This window comes from Coenobita brevimanus, chromosome 89 (assembly GCF_032717465.1).
Source record: "Coenobita brevimanus isolate Jiangsu-jjx chromosome 89, ASM3271746v2, whole genome shotgun sequence".
In the NCBI taxonomy this organism is placed as follows: domain Eukaryota; kingdom Metazoa; phylum Arthropoda; class Malacostraca; order Decapoda; family Coenobitidae; genus Coenobita; species Coenobita brevimanus.
In genome coordinates this window covers 16,719,957-16,742,877 of record NC_137042.1, presented here as the reverse complement: position 1 = coordinate 16,742,877, position 22,921 = coordinate 16,719,957, and the positions used below count along the sequence as shown (strand labels likewise).

At 42.4% G+C, this 22,921-nt stretch overlaps 1 protein-coding gene across 1 annotated transcript in view; it reads left to right on the top strand.

Moving 5' to 3' along the window:
* Window positions 1-18,033, top strand: part of LOC145411329 (uncharacterized) — a 63,641-nt gene extending 45,608 nt beyond the window's left edge. The window contains exons 2-3 of the mRNA XM_080281358.1: window positions 16,342-16,529; window positions 16,852-18,033. Coding sequence (XP_080137484.1) covers window positions 16,342-16,529; window positions 16,852-17,286 — 623 coding nt within the window. The 3' untranslated portion in view covers window positions 17,287-18,033. The remainder of the gene's footprint in view (window positions 1-16,341; window positions 16,530-16,851) is intronic.
* Window positions 18,034-22,921: the final 4,888 nt, after the last annotated feature.

Genomic DNA, 22,921 nt, shown 5'->3' with positions numbered 1-22,921 from the left:
ACAGTACAGGGAGTTTCCAAACACTACCCTCTTTCACCTGGGCCACTGCCCTACCTTGTACCTCTTTTATTACCCCATCCATGTACAGATTAAACAACCATGGAGAGATGACACATCCATGTTTCAACCCAACCTTCAAAGAGAAAAATTCACTCAGTTCACCATCCACACGCACTGCAGTCTTAACACCATCATACATACCCCTCACAGCATTCAACAACTTCCCATCTACTCCATATATTCTTAATACTTTCCACATTCCTTGTCAATCCACCCTGTCATATGCTTTCTCCAAATCCATGAAAGCCGCATACAGCTTCTTTCCCTTCTCTAGAAACTTCCACTAAAGATCTAAGAATGAATATCTGATCTACACAGCCTCTTCCCTTCCTAAAGCCTCCCTGTTCTTCTCCAACTAATTCCTTTGTTCTTTCCCTAACTCTGTCAGTAAGTATCCTACCATACACTTTTCGTATTACACTAAGAAGCCAAATGTCTCTATCATTACCACACACTTCTTTTTTCCCTTTTCCTTTGTACAAGGGAATTATTTTACCTGACTTCCAATCCTCCGGGACTCTACCTTCCTCCCAGGGCAATCTGCATATCATCCACATCCATTCTACTACTATCTCTCTCCCATGCTTCAGCATTTCACCACACACTCCATTAATTCCTGGGTCTCTCCCCAATTTGACTTTCTTCATTGCTTCCACAACTTCTATCCTACTGATTACTTCCTGTCTTCTCACCTCCCTCCTTCTCCCAGCCATTCCCCAGCCACTTATACTCGCACTACTTCCATCCTCTATATTCAACAATTCCTTAAAGTGTTCTCTCCATCTGCTCACTTTTTCTTTATTCTCCACTAGTAATCTACCATTTTTATCTTTCCCTTCCCTACTAACTTCACTGCCATCCTGTCTTACTCTCTTCACCCCCTTCCAGAACATTTTCTTACAGTCCCTCCACTTTACACTCAGATTCCTTCCAAATTCCTCATCCACTCTCTTCTTACTCTCTCTTACCAATCTTTTCACCTCTCTCTTCGTTTCTACATTTAACTCTCTTCCGCCTCTCAACTTCTTCCATGCCCCTGTTTCTCATCCACTCACCATATGCTTTCTTCTTTTGTGAAATCTACAAATCTAACTTCCCAACATGTGAATCAGCTGTATGATTCCAAGGCAAAAATAGACTTCCCACCATTACTACGAGTGTTGAGGTGGGTAATGCGTGTCAGTCACATGAAGGCAGGTGGCTGGCAATGAGCCAGATTCAAAATGTCGTGTGGCTGGCCAGCTATCTGCGTGCCATCTACCGACTTTCCTGGGTAAACAGACACTTCTCCACATTGCCGTCATAGCACATGTTGTACCTTGCATCCTGTGGTCCGTTTTAGCATCGTAGCAGTACCCACCTGTTCATCATGGCCCCACCAAAGAATTGTAAGAGCAAGAGGATCACATTAGAGTTGAAGAGTTAGGTTATTAAACTGAAACAGGAAGGGAAAGGACACCCCCCCCCCTCCCTTCTTAACAAGCCCAGAAGTCACTTAAATAAAGGTACATAGTGTTCTATTTGTTGTTTTATTGGTTGTTCCACATAGAAGTACATTAGACAAAAGTACAGGCATACCTCGGTTTAACGATCTACTGTACAGTAATTGGTTAGGTAAAACCCTATCGTTAGGCGGGGTTTCATATATCGGGATACACTTAACATGTATTTCAATGTGGACCGTTCACCAGCCTTCGGTTTCCCCCCAAACCAAGTCCAAAACCCACCCAGATAAGCCCAAAAACAGGTTTAAAGGCAATCTAAATGGTCTAACAGCTGTCAAGGAAGCTAACCCAAGCCTATCTATCTATCTATTGCCAGACGCCTCAATCCCATTTGGGGTGGCCACAAACAAATCGCCTCCACGTCGCCCTGTCCCCCACCATTTCACTGCCCTGCTTCCAACTCACACCCCCCTCTCTCATATACCTCTCCACCCCATCCCTCCATCTCATCCTCGGCCTCCCTCTCCCTCTTTCCCCCCTCCACCTCACTCACATACACTCTCTTCGTCAGTCTCTCACCCTCCATCCTCTCCAAATGGCCAAACCACCTCAGTGTGTTCCTCATAATGCTTCCAGTCACATCCACATCCACACCACAACGCTTCTTTATATCCTCATTCGTCAGCCTGTCGCTCCATGACTCCACAGGCTCCTCTTAAATAACTCATTTCCACTGCTCTCACTCTTGACTTGTGTCCTTCCAACAACGTCCAAGCTTCACTTCCATACGTTAGAGTTGGTATCACAATACTGTCATGTAGTAACTTTTTCACTTCCATGCTCACTTCCCTGTTTCTTATCACTGCTTTCAAGGAACCAGGAACCTTTCTTCCATGCTGTATCCTTTCAAGCACTTCGCCCTCCAGACCTCCATCCTTACTCATCACACTACCTAAGTACAGTCACTCATAAAAGAAATGACCCCCCCGGCCAAGACACCTTTCAACCAATATGATATCGGTCCTGGTAACACTGTAAATGACGTCAGGTGTGGGGGTGTGAAGCTGCGTTTGGGGGAAGTTCATTCAAAGTTCATTCAAAGTGTGTCGAGCCCATTCATTTAACGCTTGAGGCTGGGGGTTTCATCTGCATCATGTGCGGCATTAATGCATAAATGTTCGGGTATGGGATTGTGTTATCGCCTGAAAGTTCTTTGTTCTTGTAGCATAAAGTTCATTTTGTGTGAAGGACAACATAACAAGTCAGATATAAAGTATGTTTGACTCGAAATGTGGATTGAAGCAGCGTTTCGTGCAGATTAACTCTGCCCTCCTCTAAAACACCCCTCCTCATCCCCCCTTATGGCTGACGTCAAATACACTGTTACCAACACTGAATACCCCGAGTTACATTGCCTCTACGGCAGGGGGGGTCTTTTCATTTATGAGTGACTGTACTTAAACGTACTCACATTTTCCAATTCCTCACCATCCAATCTCTTTGTACATTCACTGACTTCACCTCTCTCAAAGACCATCTCTTTACTCTTCCCTACATTCACCTTTAGATTCCGTTTCTTACACACACTCCCAAATTCATCCACCAAGCCTTGCAGCTCCCCTTCGTCTTCACTTAACAACACAGTATCATCTGCAAACAACAGTACAGGGAGTTTCCAAACACTATCCTCTCTCACCAGGGCCACTCCAACATCCACTACCCTACCTTGTACCTCTTTTATTACCCCATCCATGTACAGATTAAACAACCATGGAGACATGACACATCCATGTTTCATCCCAACCTTCAAAGAGTAAAATTCACTTAGTTCACGATCCACACGCACTGCAGCCTTAACACCATCATACATACTCTTCACAGCACTCAACAACTTCCCATCCACTCCATATATTCTTATTACTTTCCACAATCCTTTTCTATCCACCCTGTCATAAACTTTCTCCAAATCCATGAAAGCCGCATACAACTTCTTTCCCTTCTCTAGAAACTTTTCCACTAAAGATCTAAGAATGAATATCTGATCTACACAACCTCTTCCCTTCCTAAAGCCTCCCTGTTCTTCTCCAACTAATTCCTCTGTTCTTTCTCTAACTCTGTCAATAAGTATCCTACCATACAATTTTCCTATTATACTAAGAAGACAAATGCCCCTATGATTACCACACAGTTCTTTTTCCCCTTTTCCTTTGTACAAGGGAATAATTATACCTGACTCCCAATCCTCCGGGACTCTACCTTCCTCCCAGGCCAATCTGCACATCTTCCACATCCATTCTACTACTATCTCTCCCCCATGCTTCAGCATTTCACCACACACTCCATCAATTCCTGGGGCTTTCCCCAATTTAACTTTCTTCATTGCTTCCACAACTTCTATCCTACTGATTTCTTCCTGTCTTCTCACCTCTCTCCTTCTCCCAGCCATTCCCCAGCCACTTATACTCGCATTACTTCCATCCTGTATGTTCAACAATTCCTTAAAGTGTTCTCTCCATCTGCTCACTTTTTCTCCCTTCTCCACTAGTAATCTACCATTTTTATCTTTTACTCCCCTGCTAACCTCACTTCCACCCTGTCTTACTCTCTTCACCTCTTTCCAGAACATTTTCTTACAGTTCCTCCACTTTACACTCAAATTCCTTCCAAATTCCTCATCCACTCTCTTCTTACTCTCTCTTACTAATCTTTTCACCTCTCTCTTTCTTTCTACATATAACTTTCTCTTCCGCCTCTCAGCTTCTTCCACGCCCCTATTTCTCATCCATACATTGTATGCTTTCTTCTTTTGTGCCACAGCCTGTCTCACCTCTTCAGTCCACCACGCTGTTCCTTGCACCCCCCTCTGTCTTCTCTTCCTCCCACACACCACATCACATGCTGCGCATATTTCTTCTGTAAATATCCTGCACACACCTTCCACGTCCCCCATCTGCTCCAATTCGTATTTGCCCATTCGTTCCTCCACTTCTCTCTTATACTCTGCCTTTTTCTCATCCTCTTGTAACCTTTCCACTCTCCTTGCAACTACTCCTTCCTCTCATCTTTCCCTTCTTCTGTTTCTCCATCTTACATGGATCCTAATTCTGGTCACCACCAAGTAGTGGTCAGAAAGTCCACTCCCCCAACCTCTATAAGCTCTTGCATCCATTACACATCTTCGCATCCTTTCATCCACACACACGTAATCAATCATTGCCCTCCTTTCATTCAGTTCACCACCCACCCTTCTCATCACTCGCCATGTATACCTGTGGATCATTTTATGCTTGAAGAGGGTATTGTCTATCACCAACCCCCTCCCAGTACAAATGTCCACTAACGCACTGCCATTCTCATCTGTCTCAGCAGGTACACCCCACTCACCAACTATTCCATCCACCTTCACATTCCCTACTTTACCATTCATATCACCGATCAAAAACACTCTCTCATTCCTTCCAAACTTTTCCATGCACACTTCCACATTTGTCCAGAACTCTTCTCTCACTCTTCTAGCATGATCTTGCATTGGCGCATACACACACACAATTGCCTTCATTTGTATTCCAACCTTCAACTTTACCCACACAATCCTTGACCCAACTGATCCATACTGTCTTATGCTCTTCTTCCATCTTTTACCCACAACTATACATACTCCTTCGTTTGCCTTCTCATTCACACCTACTCCTGCACATATACCCCATCCATACTCTCATTCTCTCACACTTTCTCCTCTCCATTTTGTTTCAGTTATTCCACACTTTCGCACCCTCAAGCACCTGGACAATCTCTCTCTCTTTCACCTCATCATTCGCTCCTCTTACCTTCCATGTAGCCATTACCAAGTCCTTTGTCCGGTCCTGGGTTGTCATCGTTAGGTCAGTCCTTGTCCGAGGCTTCTTGTTTGTTTTTTTAGTTAGTTGTTTACCAGGGAGGGGCACTAACCCTCCGCCAACCCTTTTAGTCGCCTATTACCTATGGTTAAAACACATTAATCTAAGTCTAAAAACGGTTTATAAATCAACCTAAACACACAATTTTAGTCTAAGATATCATCAAAATTGGTGAAAAAAAAAAAAAAATTAAACCGGGGTTTGGCCATCGTTAGGCGGGGTATGGTGGTATTTCTACCCCCATCGTTAAGGCGGGGTATCACATCTAGGGGTGTTGTATATCGAGGTATTACTGTATTAGCAGGGTAGAGTAGGGTAGAAGGGGACCTGAAGACCAAGCCCTTGGTGAGTTGTTCACCACATACCATTTTCCCCATAAGTTTTTTGGTTCACACAATGCGAAATCATAGAATGCGAGGGTTTCTGATGCCCATAAATTGGCATTGTGTGAGGATGTACTATACTTGAAGCCCTCTCATGTGACTTCGGAAATGGACTCTCGTGGGAGATGTTGTATGCTGATGATTTGGTGTTGACTGCAGAGAATGAAATGGAGGTGGAGAAAAGATTTAGGAAGTGGAGAAATGGTATGGGACACAAGAGCTTAGGGGTAAATGCAGATAAAACAAAAGTGATGGAATCTAGGGCTGGTGGTGGTACTGTCAAAGAAGAGGGAAAGCGGCCATGTGCAATTTGCCACAAGAGCTGGGAAGTAATTCCATCTTGTGCAGTGTTTGTGATAAGTGGTAGACCGTGAGATAAGCTTATTTCATGTGTGCGGTGTGTCGGGGAGAGCAGTTGGAGATTGTCAGGTGTGAAAGGATTGAACTTGTTGGTGAGTCCCTTGAGTGTGTGGAAGATTTTTGTTATTTAGGAGATATGTTATGTGCTGGAGGTAGGGCTGGAGCTAGCTCTGTTCCTAGAGTGAGGAGTGGTTGGAAGAAGTTCAGGGAGCTGTTGCCTCTCCTGACATTGAGAGGACTCTCCATTTGTGCTAAGGCATCTTTGTATGCAGCATATGTCAGGAGTGTAATGCTGTATGGTAGTGAGACTTGGGCAGTAAAGGAAGATGATATTTGCAGGCTCAGACGTACAGAAATGGCATTGATTAGGTGAATGTGCAGTGTGTCTTTGAATGAGGCATGGGGGGACTAGGTTTACAATGGAAGAGTTGAGAGGTAGGATGGGACTGGAATGTATTGATGTTGTGATGAGGAGAGGGAGATTGAGATGATTTGGGTATGTGGAGAGGAGGGGGGATGATGAGATAGGGGACTGAATATGGAAGCTGCTTGAGATCGAGCAGCATGTAACTATGCCAATAGGTGACCAAGGCCAATGCATACAAGCGTGTTGGAACCTTCAAAAATGAACGAATGAACAATGTCATTCATGTTTCGATGGCATTTGCTATAAAACATTAACCACTTTCGTAAATAAATATGAACGAGCACAGAATCCATGAATAATCATAGAACATAATACTGGAATAACAAAATAATTTGGTTTGGTCAGCATTGTAAAACTTAAAATTTTCAAGTTCGGCAGGCTGAATTTGCTCATTCAGTTTCTCATGAAAAGGCTCTATAGCTTCAACATCTGCATTGAGACTCTCACCACACACAGGCCTATTATTGATACCATGTCACTGATGAAACTGCCAAGGCCAACCAGATCTAGCCTTGAAATTTTCTACATCGAGATGCTGGTCATGACATTCAGCACCATGCAGGATGTCACAGTCATGAATGGAAACATCACTTGATCATTGTTGTGAAATCCTGTCAACTGATTCTTCTAATGGTAAATGTATGCTTTTCTTTGAGCAGCAGCAGGACCTTACTAATTCTTTTCATATTCCTCCAGTTTGTTTTCTGTATTTTTGTGACTATTTTCAGGGAAGTCAATGACCTTTTCCTGTTGAATTTTTTTCCCTAGTTATTATAATCACGTCTTGCAAGCCGTGCATGTGATTGTTTATTTCCAGCATAATGGAAGAAACTTACTCAAAAGTTGGATTCATTTCCCATTTCCTAACTGGAGGTTAGGTTAGGTTAGATTATTAGATACAATTAAGTTAGGTTTAAACTGTTAGGTTCTATCAGTTGCTTCTGCCATTATGCTGACAAATCAGACAAGAGTTCACACAGCAAACCATAGCTTAAAACAAAGGGGATACAGATTTAAAAAGAAACATTTATTTACTACCCCAGAAATAAGAAGAATGTACTATCAGGAAGAAGAGCTGATTTTGTAGGGTGCTTCTGCTGCTTAAATTAAGTGTATGTTTACCCGTCTGATTAACTATCTTTTGGCAGTTTCAGTATTTTCTGATTGAGGTGGCTTCCTTTCCTTTTTCATTTATATCAAAATTAAAAGGAGAAAACTTTATCTTGATTATGCACATCCACATTATATTACATTACCTTAACCCCTTAACCGCGGGGCATCACTTTCGTGACGCTTGGGAGCAAGGGATCATACCGTGGGGAGTCACTTTTGTGACTCTGTGCTATTTTGAATTCACCCGGACTTTCAAGTGGTGGCTTGTATCATCTATCAGTACTGCCAATGTCCAGCACTAGTCAGCACTCCTAATCTCATCTGTACTCCCATCCATCGTTGACAATTAGCCATTTCTCCCCGTTCTTGACTCCCCTCCCTATCTCCCCTCCATTACCCTCTCCTCTCGCCTACTCGGCCGTGCTACGCTAAGTAAATCTTCCCTGGAATTTTCCACTGATTTCATCCATTGAAATAAGCCCTATGCCCTATTTTTATACCAAATAATATATACAAGAAAGAAATAAGGTAAGTGATAGTGCCATACACCTGGAATTGGCTAATTATCACCTGACAACACCTCACGTGCACTCGTTTGCTAATTTTCGCTGTTTATTTCCCATTGAAATATGCCGTATAATCTATTCTCTTAATAAAAATATATATAAGAGAGGAAGGGAGAAGCCTAAGTGATATTTACATTCACCTGGAACTACCTAATTTATTATGTATTGTCTAGATTTCCTGCCAGTCATTTCGTAGCATATATATTAGCAGCTTTCACCCCACTGACATTGGCAGCATTGCACTTTCCCTAGGAAGGCCACCATACTGTATTCAGTTTACTGTCATCTTTCAAGGTGAAAGCAGGTTGGATTCGCTCCTGCCCAATTCCGTCGCTTTTTAGCCCCATGCAAAGGGCCCCGTGACCTTTACTCCCTACTAAACCTCGTGTGGAAAGAAGTAAAGGGGTAAATGACTGCTGTGGAACGTGAACTGGCTAATTTGTCAGTGAAAATGATACGGTAGACAGTGACTACGATCTATCTGGTGAGTAAAACGGTGCAAGTGGAAATGTAAATAATGTGTAAACAGCAAGTGAAAGCAATGAATGTAAATATAAGTGAACAGTGGAAAATAGTTTTGTAAGTTACTGCAAGTGACTGCATAACACAGTGTAAATAAAACAGAAATGTAAATAATGTAAATAAAATAGAGGATGTAAATAGAAATGTAAACGAGTAGTAATATAAGAATACGAGTATATACAGTATACTAGGAGTAATGAAAGTGAAAGTTTCACTCTAGCATGTATGAATACTATGAGTTATGAAAGTGAAAATGAAAGTGACAGATTCACTCTCAACGCTAGTATACAGGACGAGAAAGTGAATGCTACGTATTTTACTGAAAGAGAAATTGAATGCCTTTAGTGACAATAAACTACTATTACCGAAGGAAACTTATGGATAAAGACTGTAGATATATATAAGTGTTATATAGTAATAGAAATATAAACTGTGAGTGTTTTTATGAATAATAAATGACAGAACACCAACGGCGAATGATGTCAAGTGGGAAGGTCACATGCGCTCGTAATTTTCATTGCTTTAACCAGCGCCGTCCCGGCGACGTGAATTAACGCAGCAACATTGCAAGGTCCCTAATTTGCACAATTTTCAATTTTCGCGAGTGATTTTTGGCATGTATACACGGGACACCTTCTCTATTCCTCTACAAGATGCCGAGCAGGAACAATGCCTTACACCGCATAATCTCTCCCCCCCCCTGCACGCCATTGTCTCGGCAATTCACCTGTTACCAGTGACCTGGCCAATAAAGACATTCAGAGCCAGAGTGATTCCCCAATCGATGACAATGTGGAGGACGAAGTTTACACAGCATTACAGGAAGAAACAGTCAGAAATGATGATCAGGTAATGTGGGAAAAAAAGGTCATGAATGGTAATGAGTTAGTGAGTGAAACAATGCTTATAATGTGTATATTACTGTTTGAAAACCAATATACTCTTGTACTACATATAAATTCGTACCAAGTAAATAAATAAATACTGTTTATGAGTGGATAAAATAGTTACCCTCCCATAGAACTCGTTTTCTTTGGTGCCAGCCTGTTAGAAAACCCAGTCAGTTAAGGAAGTACTCGCACCTAAATCCGGTATTTTAAACCTCAGGTGAGCGATTTCTCTATGAATTTTCGATGTTTCTCACCAAAAGCGGATGTTTGAGCCAAAAAAAAAAAAAGGGTCCAAAAACGTCGGGATGGGGCGGGTTTAGTGTTTTTTTTTTTTTTTTTTTTGGAGTATGGATTCCAAACTATTTAAGAATCATAGAATAGTGTTTCTAGTGATAATGTCAGGCTGTGTAATCATATTACGGGTTGTCGGGAAGTGTAAAGTTAAGATTTCATTACCCAACTTCAGAGGTCTCCACAAGTCCTACGGTACTCGACGAAGGCTGAACAAACATCCCAGGAGAAAGCTGAAGGTATGTGCCATAAGCATATTTAATTATAATATTCTAGGACTAATAACTGCTTTTTGGCAAATATTTTTAGAGAGTCTGTTAGAGCGCGAATATGCCCGTGAGACACGCAAGTCAGGCAAAAACAACCCCGCGGTTTAGGGGTTAAACCAGCTATCCTCTCTCCAAAAAACAACAATCTTGTCATTATATATCATACTCATTCCACAACACATCCTTGTTCTCCCCCCCATAAAAAGAACCATAGCTGCTGCTATACTGGGAATTAGTGCGGTGGTTTCTCGGGTGACCACCACCGGCAGGGCTGGGTTGTCTGCACAGGGCCTTCCCCGGTTGTCATCAAGCGACTGTGCCACCTTCAGTGTTGCGGCGCCCTAAATCTGCTCGTCAGTGCAGTAAAATTTTCTTATGCAATATTAAGGGACTTCACTCCAACATCAACTCTGTTCAAAATTTCCTCCAGTTTGAATCCCCTGATCTGCTGTTTCTGACAGACACACAAGTAAGCTCCATCTCTGATTTAGCTAGATTTAATTTTCCTGGATATATCTTGATTCAAAATTTCAGATCCAAAGGAGGTGTATGTTGCCTTGCTAAATCAGAAATTGCCCTGGAGGAGATTACTAAATTTAATTTTCCTTTTTTCGACTATTCCATATACAAAGTAAATTCTTATGGTAAAATTAAGTATTTCTGTTGTGTTATCGTTCCCCTAATGCCCCTTCAGAGCCGAGTTTATTTGACTCTGTCTTCACAACTAAGTGTCCTCAACATTAATACTGCATCAGAAATGACTATTCTGGGAGATTTTAATGTCCATAATGTCGAATAGCTCACTTATTCACCCAGAACTCATGACTCTGGTCTTGATTGTGAGCTATTTGCAGAATCATTTAATCTCATCCAGTTAGGCAGTCAACCCACCGTGTACCAGACAACCCCGATCAAAATCCCCACCTATTGGACTTGTTTCTAACAACCAATTCAGATAATTATAATGTCGAAGTGAAGTCCCCCCTTGGATCCTCGGATCATTGTCTGATTCAAGCCACCAGTTTCACACCTACCACACCCTCCTGCTCTGAACCTGTCGTGATGACTAAATGCCACTACGACAGGACAGACTGGGAGGGACTTCAAAATTTTCCCATGGATGTTCCTTGGACCTCCTTTTTCTCCCATGATGCAAATTCCACATTGGGCCACGTACAGGATTTCATTAAAGTCGGCATGGAAACATTCATTCCCCATCATAGTTACAGAAAAAGATGTAATTCTCCTAAATGGTTTGACCACAATTGTGCTAGAGTAACAGAACATAAAATAATAACCTATAACACTTATACAAGGACCAAAACCAAAGAAGCCTTTAACTATTATAATAATATCAGAAACCATGCCAAAACTATTATCAGTCTTTCTAAATCAAACTTTCTACATAGACAAGCTAACAAACTACTAAACAATCCAAATGATAACAAAATATTCTGGTCAACCCTTAATTTATTTAAAACTAACTTCACTACCACCTATTCCATTCCACCGTTACAGTCCCCCAATGGAAATCTAGTAAATGACCCATGTGGAAAAGCCAACCTTCTTGTTGACATTTTTTCAACAAACTCAACCCTATCTATCTATCTATCTATTGCCAGACGCCTCAATCCCGTTTGGGGTGGCCACAAACAAATCGCCTCCAAGTCGCCCTGTCCCCCGCCATTTCACTCCCCTGCTCCCAACTCACACCCCCCTCTCTCATATACCTCTCCACCCCATCTCTCCACCTCATCCTCGGCCTCCCCCTCCCTCTTTCCCCCTCCACCTCACTCACATACACTCTCTTCGTCAGTCTTTGACCCTAAACTCAGAAAATCACAAGTAATCCCTCTAATATCCGAACGCCCAATATCCTAACATCCCCGCTAACCGGACATAATCATCCTGGAATCCAATACAGTAATCACTCCAATATCCGACGTAATAGAGCCATAGGTAGGTCTGGATATTGGTTCTGTCCGGATATTGGGCCCCAGCTTATGGACTTGTACTTATGGACCCTAACTCAGAGAAACACCTATACAACTCCCTCTGGACCTGCATAGCACCTATTTAAGACCCAAATCACACCAATAAGGCACATAAATGACTGAAATAAATGCAAAAGAAACATAAAATGAGGGTTTAGAAGTATGTTCATACATTAATAAACATTCTGGTACTTATGGACCCTAACCTAGCCTAACTCAGAAAAACACATTCCTACTGCACATGCATAGCTACTAACACCCTATTCACACCAATAAAGGACATTAAAGAGTGAAATGAGGTAAGTATAGTATGGAAAAAAGTACAGTATGAAACATTCTGGATACTTACAGCAAGTCCCTGGCCACCTCAATGAATAACCGCCTCCTCTCGGACTCTGACAGTAAGAACGATTTCCTGAAGCACTTGCAGTACACTGTTCCTGAAGTCTTGCATTGAACTTAGTCAGTAACACACAGAAGTCTGTTCTCTTCACAGTGTGCACTTTTGTCTAAATAATGCTCCATTGTAACTTACTAAGTGTTGCACTTTAACTTTTCCCATTCATATAATTTTCCAAAGCCAAAACAAACAAGTCTACTTACATTAAATTTTGTTTCTATTGAGTCTTTTCTCTCACAGCTTTAAATCCTTAACACAACACACTGTTTTTTTCACTGCACAACACTCTAAATTCCCGTGTGGTCTAGTGGAGAAGTTCTTGCTGTTTATTCACTGTCAGAGTCCGAGAGTATCACTGGCAGGTGACCTAGGGGTGCATCGCTGGGTCGTGGTGATGGCGTACCCACTGCAGACGACTCTGAAGACAGCCGCAAACTCACGTCCAGCGGTGACTCCACCGTGGCTGATGTGCTGGGCTGTGGCTCGGAGCATGAGGGCCTGTCTTGGGGAGGCAATGGAGTGGAGCCAGGGCTGGGTACAGCGGGGGTCACGGGCCTGAAAAAACTGTCAATGGTTGATTGACGCAATGACCGACGATTCTGACGATTGATGATGCGCTGCCTGAAAACATGCACTTCCTCCACGAGTCCCAAGGGCCCCATCTCCCTGTCGCAGTCCGGGTGTTCCAGGTAGTCTAGGACGAACTCTAGATGTTCCCAGAGTGCGCTCAACTTGGGGATGGCTGGAGTAGTGTCCTGCTGAGAGGAGTCCGCATCATCGTCGCCTTCAGCATCGGAATCTTCAAGTTCGGTACTGACACCTGCAACCGAAGACGCGATCTCGATATCAGACAACGTCTGATACCCAGGATCGCCCTCATCGTCATCCAACCACTCACGAACATCGTCCACATCTACATTGTCGCCGTGCGTACGTAGCCGTGCATGGAAGTCATCCACGTCAATGCCTAGAAATTCGTACTCCACATCCGTTCCGAGAAGCAGACGAGACCAACCATTTTCCAGAGTCTTCACAGGGACTTCCTTCCATGCCCTAGCCCAGTTGTACAGTGCAGACTTGATGTTGTAGCGGCGAAGGTTTTCCAAAGTCCGCTTGCCTCGTGTGTCCCATCCCTCCCTGCGCTCGTCCTCGTCCTCGTCCTCGAGAACAACCATCACCTCGTCCAGGAACTTCCGACAGTATAGGCGCTTTGTTGCCACGATCACTCCTTGGTCCATTGGTTGGATGAGAGTAGTCATATTAGGTGGCAGAAACATGCACCTAATATGGCCATTTTCAGCAACGAAGTCCTTGTCGCACGGGTGGGCAGGTGCATTGTCGAGAAGAAGGAGGACCTTTACCTGGTCGCGCGGGATTCCCAGTGTCTTCGTCTGGTAATGGATGACCTCCTTGACGAAGTGACGGTGAAACCAGTCTTTGAAGATCACAGCTGTGAACCATGCCTTCAAAGAATGGTACCAGACGACAGGAAGGACATCCATCACCCCACGAAGGCACCGAGGCTGCTTTGCGCGGCCAATAACAATGGGCTTAAGCCGGTGCATGCCGTTAGCACTGGCACAACACAAAGCAGATATCCGTTCCTTGGAAAGCTTGCGGCCAGGTACGCGCTTCTCCGTTTCCTCAGCTAGAGTGTTCGTTGGCAGCGAGCGATAGAATAGGCCAGTTTCGTCAGCGTTGTAGACTTGACCGAGAGTTAGGCCCTCCCTGTCGATCAAGCCCTTCACCTTGTGCCGAAACCCGTCAACTCCATCCTCGTTAGTGTCCAATGCTTCGCCATGTGCTTTACGGTTGGTAAGGCCATGCTGCAACTTGAACGCGAAGAGCCAACCCTCAGATGCCTTGAAGTCTAGGGCATTGTGAAGCCTGGGGAACTTCTCAGCAGCAGCCTTCAGCTCCGTTCCACGTACCATCACACCAGCAGCACGTTGTTGTCGATACCAAATCAGCGTGGATCGGTCGATTTCTGCAAACTTTGGGGTAAATATAACCTTCCTTTCCACGTTGCGTTTGCTTCTCGACGAGAAGTCAGCCGTGTACTGCATGAGTTTGTCTCGGGACCTCTTGATATTGAACAAAGTAGACCGGGCCAGGTTAAACTCGAGGAGAATGCGGGAAGAAGACCACCCCACATCTACTTTCTCCAATATCTCCCGTTTCTTCTCCAGAGTCAACACCACTCTCTTCCTTTTCTCAGGTGGCGGGGCCATCATCACACACACTAAGAGGAGGCCCGAGAGCAGCAGGAGGCCCTGCAGCAGGTAGGGCACCACCACAAAAGCGATCACGTGGGCAGCCATTACGACGAGCGTGCACTCGCGGCGAGAGAGAGGCGAAAAGTGGGGAGGATGCAGCGGCGCTGTATCGGACATCGGAGGAATGACGCGCGAAAACAATGCTCTCCCGCGCCGTTCGCGGACGGGAAAAAATCGTTTTATTTTTTTATTTTTTTTGGGTTTTCGGACCATTTTGGGAATGTTGGATCCCAGGATGATTATGTCCGGGTAGTGGGGATGTTCGGTTATTGGGCGTCCAGATATTAGAGTGATTACTGTATTCCCAAAATGGGCCAAAAACCGAAAAAAATCTGACTTTTTTCCCACCCGTAATTTGAAATTGCCGCCTGGCGCCGAACAGCTGTTACACCATGGTCCCTTCACCCCTTCCTTCCTCCCCCCTCCCCCCTCCCCTGTCAGGGTTGCCATTTGGTATTTTTCATTACCAAGTGTGGGCCAATTTGGTAATGAAAAATTCGTTTGGTATTGAATCAGAATAATGCATTACCAAATGGATTTTTCACATATATGAGGATACACAGGATGGAGATGGTGGATTGTTTGCTCTCTCTGATTAATCTGCTACCCTACATAGTGTGAAAATAATCAACATGATGTTAATTATAAGGAGAGTGATTACATGTATTTCCACTTGTATGTATAATTAGAGAAGAATAAATGCTATCTTTATGAATTTGGTAATGAAAAGTTAAATTAGGTAATGAAAGTTGAGGAGATTGGTAATGTGGCCGTTGCGATCTGGCAACTCTGTTACCCCGCCATCATCAACAGTCACAGCTTAACTCCGATCTAGAGCAGATGTTCATAGCAGTGCAAGCCACAGGTGCTTGTTTTTTGTGAATAAACAGTGAATAAACTGCAATACCTCACCACTAGAACACACAGGAATATACAGTGTTGTGCAGTGTTAAGAAATTAGAATTTAGAGTGCAGAGGATTAACTGTGGACTGCAAACTGTCGGTTCAAACCAGTCCAGGAGCCAGGACTTGTAAGTACCCAGAATGTTTAATATTGTATAAACTCACCTCTAAAACCTCGTTTTATGGTTCTTTTGCATTTATTTCAGTCTTTTATGTCCCTTATTGGTGTGATTTGGGTCTTATATAGGTGCTATGCATGTCCAGAGGGAGTTGTATAGGTGTTTCTTTGAGTTAGGGTCCATAAGTACAATTCCATAAGCTGGGGCCCAATATCCGGACAGGACCACTATCTGGACCTGCCTATGGCCCTATTACGTCGGATATTGGAGGGATTACTATTATAACAATCCCTCCCAGCAGTCATTCCGGCTGAACCTCCCCTATACCAAATTTTCTGCTCACATCCCACACCCACCTCCTACACAATTCCTCAGCCACTTCCCCCACTTTACCCCTCAAACTTTCATTATTTTAATTATTTTTCAGGGGGAAGGATCTTTTACATTGGCAAGGACATGCAAAAAAAAATTGTGCTCACAACAGCAGAGCAAGTGCTGGATACAATTCGGGAAGCCCATGAAGCGTCAGGCCGTCACAATGGAATAAATGCTACCATCAAGAATATTAAAGAGGGATTTTTCTGGGATTCCATGATAAAGCACATCCGAGAATATGTAAGTTTTTTTTTTTTATTATTATTATTTGGATATGTGGTGAATATTTATAATTTAGTCTAGAGATCATTAAACTAACTTTGTAAACACAAATACTACTGTTAACATATGTATAACCAGGTTGGGGAGTTGCCCACTTATATTAGCACCACTGGAAGAATGCATATAGGTTATTTACTCACTAACTCTCATCTTCAATGTCAGGACCAACTTGCCAAGCCCCGGGCTCCTACGCTTCTCATGGGATTGGATGATGATGATGATGATTTAAATACAGTTTAGTTAATATGATGTCATAGCCTAAAATAATTTACCTTCTCAGATCAATTCCTGCCCAGTGTGTGTAACCCAGAAAATCCCTCGATTTTCTGAACGTACCCAGCCAGAATTCCTTACTGCTGAGGATTTTAAGGTACGAGTCCCCACTGGTGAGGACATCCAGCTGGAAGACACCACTTTTGAGGACATCAAGTCAGAAGAGTTCACTGCTGAGGACATCAAGCTTGAAATTCCCACTAGTGAGGATGTCCAGCTGGAAGACACCACTCCTGAGGACATTGAGCCAGAAGAGTTTGCTGCTGAAGATGTCAAATTAGAAGTCCCCACTGCTGTGGAAATTAAAGAAGAAGTCCTCGACTCTGAGGATGTTAAACCAATAGTCCCTCCAGAGTGTATACTATCAGTTCCATTGGGAAATCCTGTGGAGCTTCTGGGGATAAGTGTCAGTGGTAAGGATTATACAATTACATCAGAATAATTAACCCCACCAGTTTGTTGATGAATTACATTATGGTTATGTTTATCACGCGCGGTGGTACCACATAACCAAATGATGCCTGGTGGTTTGATGGTTGATGCTCCAGCCAGATGGAACCTGTAAGGGTTTCATATGAGAGGTGGTTGGGGTTTACTACTCATGTAATGCCAGTCAGGCAGTGAGGCTGGTTGCCCTTGCCTATGTTGGGACTGAGTAACCTAGCCCTGGGCCCCTATGCTCATGTTTGTATAGGGTACAGTGGGTTGGGTGGTGATGAAGATAATAAGTTATGGCAAAGTTTTGGTTTTCTAGACAATCTTATTCAACTTTGGGGAGATTTCCTATAGTGAGAGGGTTAAAGAACACTACAATATACCTGACCTCCAGTCAGAAAAGTATTCCTTAAACTGAAAACAATCATCCAGTGATAGCAAGAACATATGAGATTATACCTTGACACTGAATCAGTTACATATTTAGGCGATAAAAGGTTGATCAAAAAACTGTCTTTACAACCTTCTGTCTTTACATTTTGATACAGTGGATGAAACTTGTGAAAATACTCCCCAGTAACTACTCATAATTGTATATGGCTAGTAATTTTGTCATTACAGCAATGTGCAACATATAAAATAAGCAGTTAATTCAGAAGTATTCACTTAAAGAAAAAATACGATAAACAACAGTGCTTCAATTGAAACCATCAGTCATTTGGGTAATAAAGTAATAGTTTTTTGATTGAGTGCACACTGTTTCTCAGAGTACAAGTAGAGGGCATTCTTCTGTGCAAATTAAAGTTGTTAAGACAAAGACTATCATTACTATGTTAGATAAAACATGTTCTTTCTAAATGGAAATATATTAGGAAAAGAAATTGGAGGAGAAAAACTGTCAGTTTACAGGTGCATGACCTTTTAACCGGCAAGCCAAAAGCCAGGTCTCTCTGAAGACTAGCCATTTTCTCAGGTAAACAATGAAAACACTTAAGTTTGAAGGAAAATGGAAGATTCTGTTATTTTCTTAGTTCATATATTTGCCACTGTGTTTTGGTGGTGGTGTGGTGTTTCCTGCCTAATTCACTGGGCGGCTTCTGTTTCCCCCCTCTCAGCCACTCCCTCAATTGTTCCCTCCCACTCCCTCAGTCAAGGCTTGAGTCACGATGCTGCATGTTTGCCAGTATGTAGCGTTGCATATCTCGTCAATATTCATCAATTCACTGTGCCTAGAAGACTTGGTGAAAAGAGTGAGGGCCTTGGTGGTGTATAGAGGAAGCACATATCACTCCATAATGAAAAGGTGGAGATATTAAAGAAATTTGACAGGTGCCTCGGTGAAAGCACTATGTAATGGAGTGTACTGAGATGGTATGGTTATGTGGAGAGAATGGATAACAGTGGAATGGTGAAAAACGTATATCTGAGTGAATTTGAAGGAGGGAGAAGACAAGGTAGGCCAGGGAGAAGGTGGAGGGATATGGTGGATCAGTGTGTGAGAAAGAGAGGTTTGGAAGTCAGTGAGGCTAGGGGACTGACAAGAGATCGAGCTGGCTGGACGAAAATTGTGAGGAGAAGCACATGATCAGGGATTTGGCACCCCTTTTTAATGTGACAGCGTCCGGATTGACTATTGGATACATTTATATGAAGCAACAGAATGTGGTGAATGTTTTTGGTGTATCAGGTAGAGCCAGGATTCTGGAGGCCTGAATGGTGAATGACTAGCAGCATGGACCATTGGATTGGGCAAATTTGGGCTGTCTGGTCATTGCTATTCCTCACCCTGCCCTAGGGTGGGAAAGAAGGTCCAGAAGATGATGATTTTTTTTTTTTTTTTTTTTTTTTAATAGATCAAGGCTACCTCTGAATATGTGCTATTAGCTCTTACAGTGATTTACAAACCATTGGTTACGTTTTAACTTGGCTACTTTTTTTTGGTAAGGAAACAGCCAAACATTATCACACTGTCCTATTCTTCCATTCATTTCCATTTCCAATTCTGTCTTTCATATTCAGATTACATGAAGAAAACTATCACCTAGTAATGTATTGTGGCTCTTATTATATTAGGTTGGAAATGTGGTTGGGATGAGTAATGTGGCTGCATGAGGATGGAGGAAACATAACATGAGTTGGTGGCCATGCAGTTGTGCAAGGAATTACTGAATTGGCGGTCATTTACCAAATCAGTACTTTTAATTGGAAAGTATAATTTTTACCACCATATAGGTACATACGCACCTTATTATCTGAAATTTGGTCTTTATGCAAAACAGAAATCTGTCAAGGCGAGCTTCAAGCTAAAGGCAATTTTTGGCTCAGAATCCTGAATTTTTATTAATACCTGGTAGTTAAATGTGGTGTTTTTTTTTTTTTTTTTTTTTTTTTTTTTTTTTTTTTTTTTTAACCAGATTTCAGATAATTAGGTGTGTATGAACCTATACAGTGATAAAAATGATAATATTTTCCAATTAAAAGTGCTGATTCAGTAAACGACCTTTGATTTGGTAATCCATTGCACCAGCCAGGCAGGGGATGGCAAAATGAGTGGTGTGAGCTGCATGCATTACCTATACACTGTGACTTACCTGACTTATTTCCACAGGAATTTAGTAAAATATGCAGTATTCAAAACTGTTTAGCCTATTCTGTTTTCTCAACCTTTGTTGCAATTATGTATGGTAATGATACTCATGTAATATGGTACTGACTGTAGAAACTACGGTGCTTGGTGACTGCAACACTTACGTAAGTGTAACTGACTAAAGATTAAGGAAGATGCAATGCATAATTACAGTAATACATTGGTTATGTACAGGCAAACCCCGATTTACGATACTCCTACAAGCGATAACCCAAAATACTGATAGAGATAGAAATACCACCCTACCCCACCTTATGATGGCCATGCTACGGTTTAATGATGGGTTTTAATTTTTTTACTGATTTTGATATTTCAGACTTCAATTTTGTGTTTAGGTTGAATTATAAACTGTTTTTAGACTTACATTATAATGTGTTTTAGTCATAGGTGGAGTGAACACTGTCATTTGGGGAACAGATTCTCACCCATCAGACGAGGTACAAAACAGCGTGAACAACTAGGCGACTCAACAAAGTATATTTCATGTTTGACCATCGAACATCTAGCCTATCATGGAATACACAATAATAATTTTATTTAAATATTGATAATTACAAAAGCCTTAAAGAGTAAATATTTCCCGCATTGATGAAAAGTGTGATGTTGATAATTCATGTGTTTACATCAGTGTTGTAGGTCTCAAGACCAGTTTGATGTGGTCTTGGTCTTGATCTTGGTCTCTAAGCTTCTGGTCTTGGATTTTTGGCTTGAGATCAGGTCGAGACCAGCATTACAAAGTACATTGTGGCGTGGGGAAGGTCGGAATTTTATTGTCATACACGGAGAAAAATCATGGCTGATTCGATTCACGGTGTGCATACAGCGTTGTACTGGTAATAGATACTGCCTGCCTAGCGCTACGGTGATGATGCATGAGCTGAGCCCTGCGAGCGCTGATAGAGTGCGTGGGAGTTGAGAAAGCATGCATGACGTGGCCATTCTCACAGTGATAATCTCTGTTTGCACGCATGCCTGTTTGCAGCTCTGTTCACCTCCGTGGACTTCATATACGTATATGGTGTATGCAGTCCTTCACCCTTCATACACGTACACCACAGGTTTAGCTAGTTCACCCAGAAAATGTAACCACAAAAATTTCTATTTTCCTATGTTTGTTTCTTCATGCCAGTGAAGCAATGAAAGCAGGAATATTGTACCTAGATGTTCAGTTGTTCACATATATTAAATTTTGTAAATATATTTCCTCCCTTACAGGGGCATAGCCAGGATTTTGGAGTGATAGGGGCCAAGTTAGGCACCAGAGGCTTCCAACCTTTTGAGTTATGACCCTTCAGAGCTTCCAAATGGCTCTCACGGAGACCTGCAGTGACTTCTGTGACCTTTTTAGAAGAAATCAGAGTATTTTGTAGTGTTTCACAGCCACCCTCGTATTTCATACAATTTATTCATCTATGAGCAGGGTGCCATGGCCATGTGGCGCAGTGGCATTTCTAGCCCCACTAAAGTAGGGGGGCCACCTGGGGGCCGATAAATCAACTGTAGTAGCAAGACAGGCAGTGAGTAGACTCGAATGGAAGCCCCTTTCAAGAAGGAAAGTTAGTGAAAACTGTTCTCTTAAACAAATTGTGGGTATGACTGTAAGAAGTATTTGGAGCGCTTATGGAAGTAAACTATATATTTTATAATTATGAATATTTTTTGCTTCCCACCTTTGTATCCCGAAACCCCTTCAGTTTCTTTCTTGTAATTATCCTGAAAAATAGGTAGTCCCCCTCGTCTGTTCACGAGAAACGAAAGATGAATATGTTGTGTATGGAACGTTTGGGCACGGGTAAAGCTCGGAGAGAAGTGTGAAAATTAGTCTTCCGAAAGCCAGCTTTCACATAAGGAAGATAGTTATCCATGAGTACGATAGCACTGACAAAGTATGCAACACCATACATTATAACTTCAAAACCGTCCTTTCAAAAGTTGAAAAACTTAAAAAACTTTCAAAAGCCGTAACATCGGTGTGCAGGGCCGTAGAGAGCTATGCCCGCGCCCTGGGGTGCCTGGAAAACATTTGACATGGGTCAGAAAAAGAAGCAATATTGTCACAGTCCTGGTGTGGGCTCTGGTCTCTCCATACTCTTGAGTTTTGGCCTCGGGAATTATCCCCGTTGCCCTCTTCTCTCTTTCATTGAACTCGTGTGCGATAATCAACTTAAATTTGTTTAAAAGGTGTTGCGTATCACATCGATACATAATCTGCAACTGGGTGATTGGGGTACTAGTGCACTCACTCGAGGGTCCGAGATGCCTGTGAAAACTGACCAGCAGTGGAGCACCTGCAGGCTGCAACTACTTTTCATTCACACATAAGTTCTTGGTCTTGGTCTTGGCGACATGATTACAGTGTTCAGGACTATGATGGGAGTAGATAAAATTGACAAAGATCTGTTTTTATGGGATAAAAGAGTAACATGAGGACACGGAATGAAATTGAAGAAACCAAGCTGCTTGAAAGATATCAAGAAATATTGTTTTCCTTATAGATGTATAGACGTGTGGCATAGCCTGGACAAAGAGATCGTTCAGTCTAAAAACTTAAATGAGTTTAAAGCTAAATTTGACTCATTGAGAAACAGAGACGGGACCCTACAAGCGTAGCTCATCTCCTGTATATCACAATTAGGTAAAATAGAATTAAGTAAAATACAACAATTCGCACCTTGAACGATTCTGCGTCATTCATACAGTTATTATGCATAACAGATAATTATTTAATTGTCTCGGGACTGTCTGATGGTGGGATTGTATACAGTGCTGCTGCTACTTCTCTACCAAGTGTGAATATGAGTCAAAGGTTGCATTCTTCAGTGATCTTGACTGAGTACAAGCGAGACGGGCACTGGCTTTAGGCTAGGTTAGCCTGTTTTACTGCTGTTAGGCCATTTAGATTGGCTTTAAACTTTTTTTTTTTTTTTTTTTTTTTTTTTTACCCATTTGGGTGGGTCTAGGATTTTGCTGGGGGGTAACAAGACTCAAAAATGCA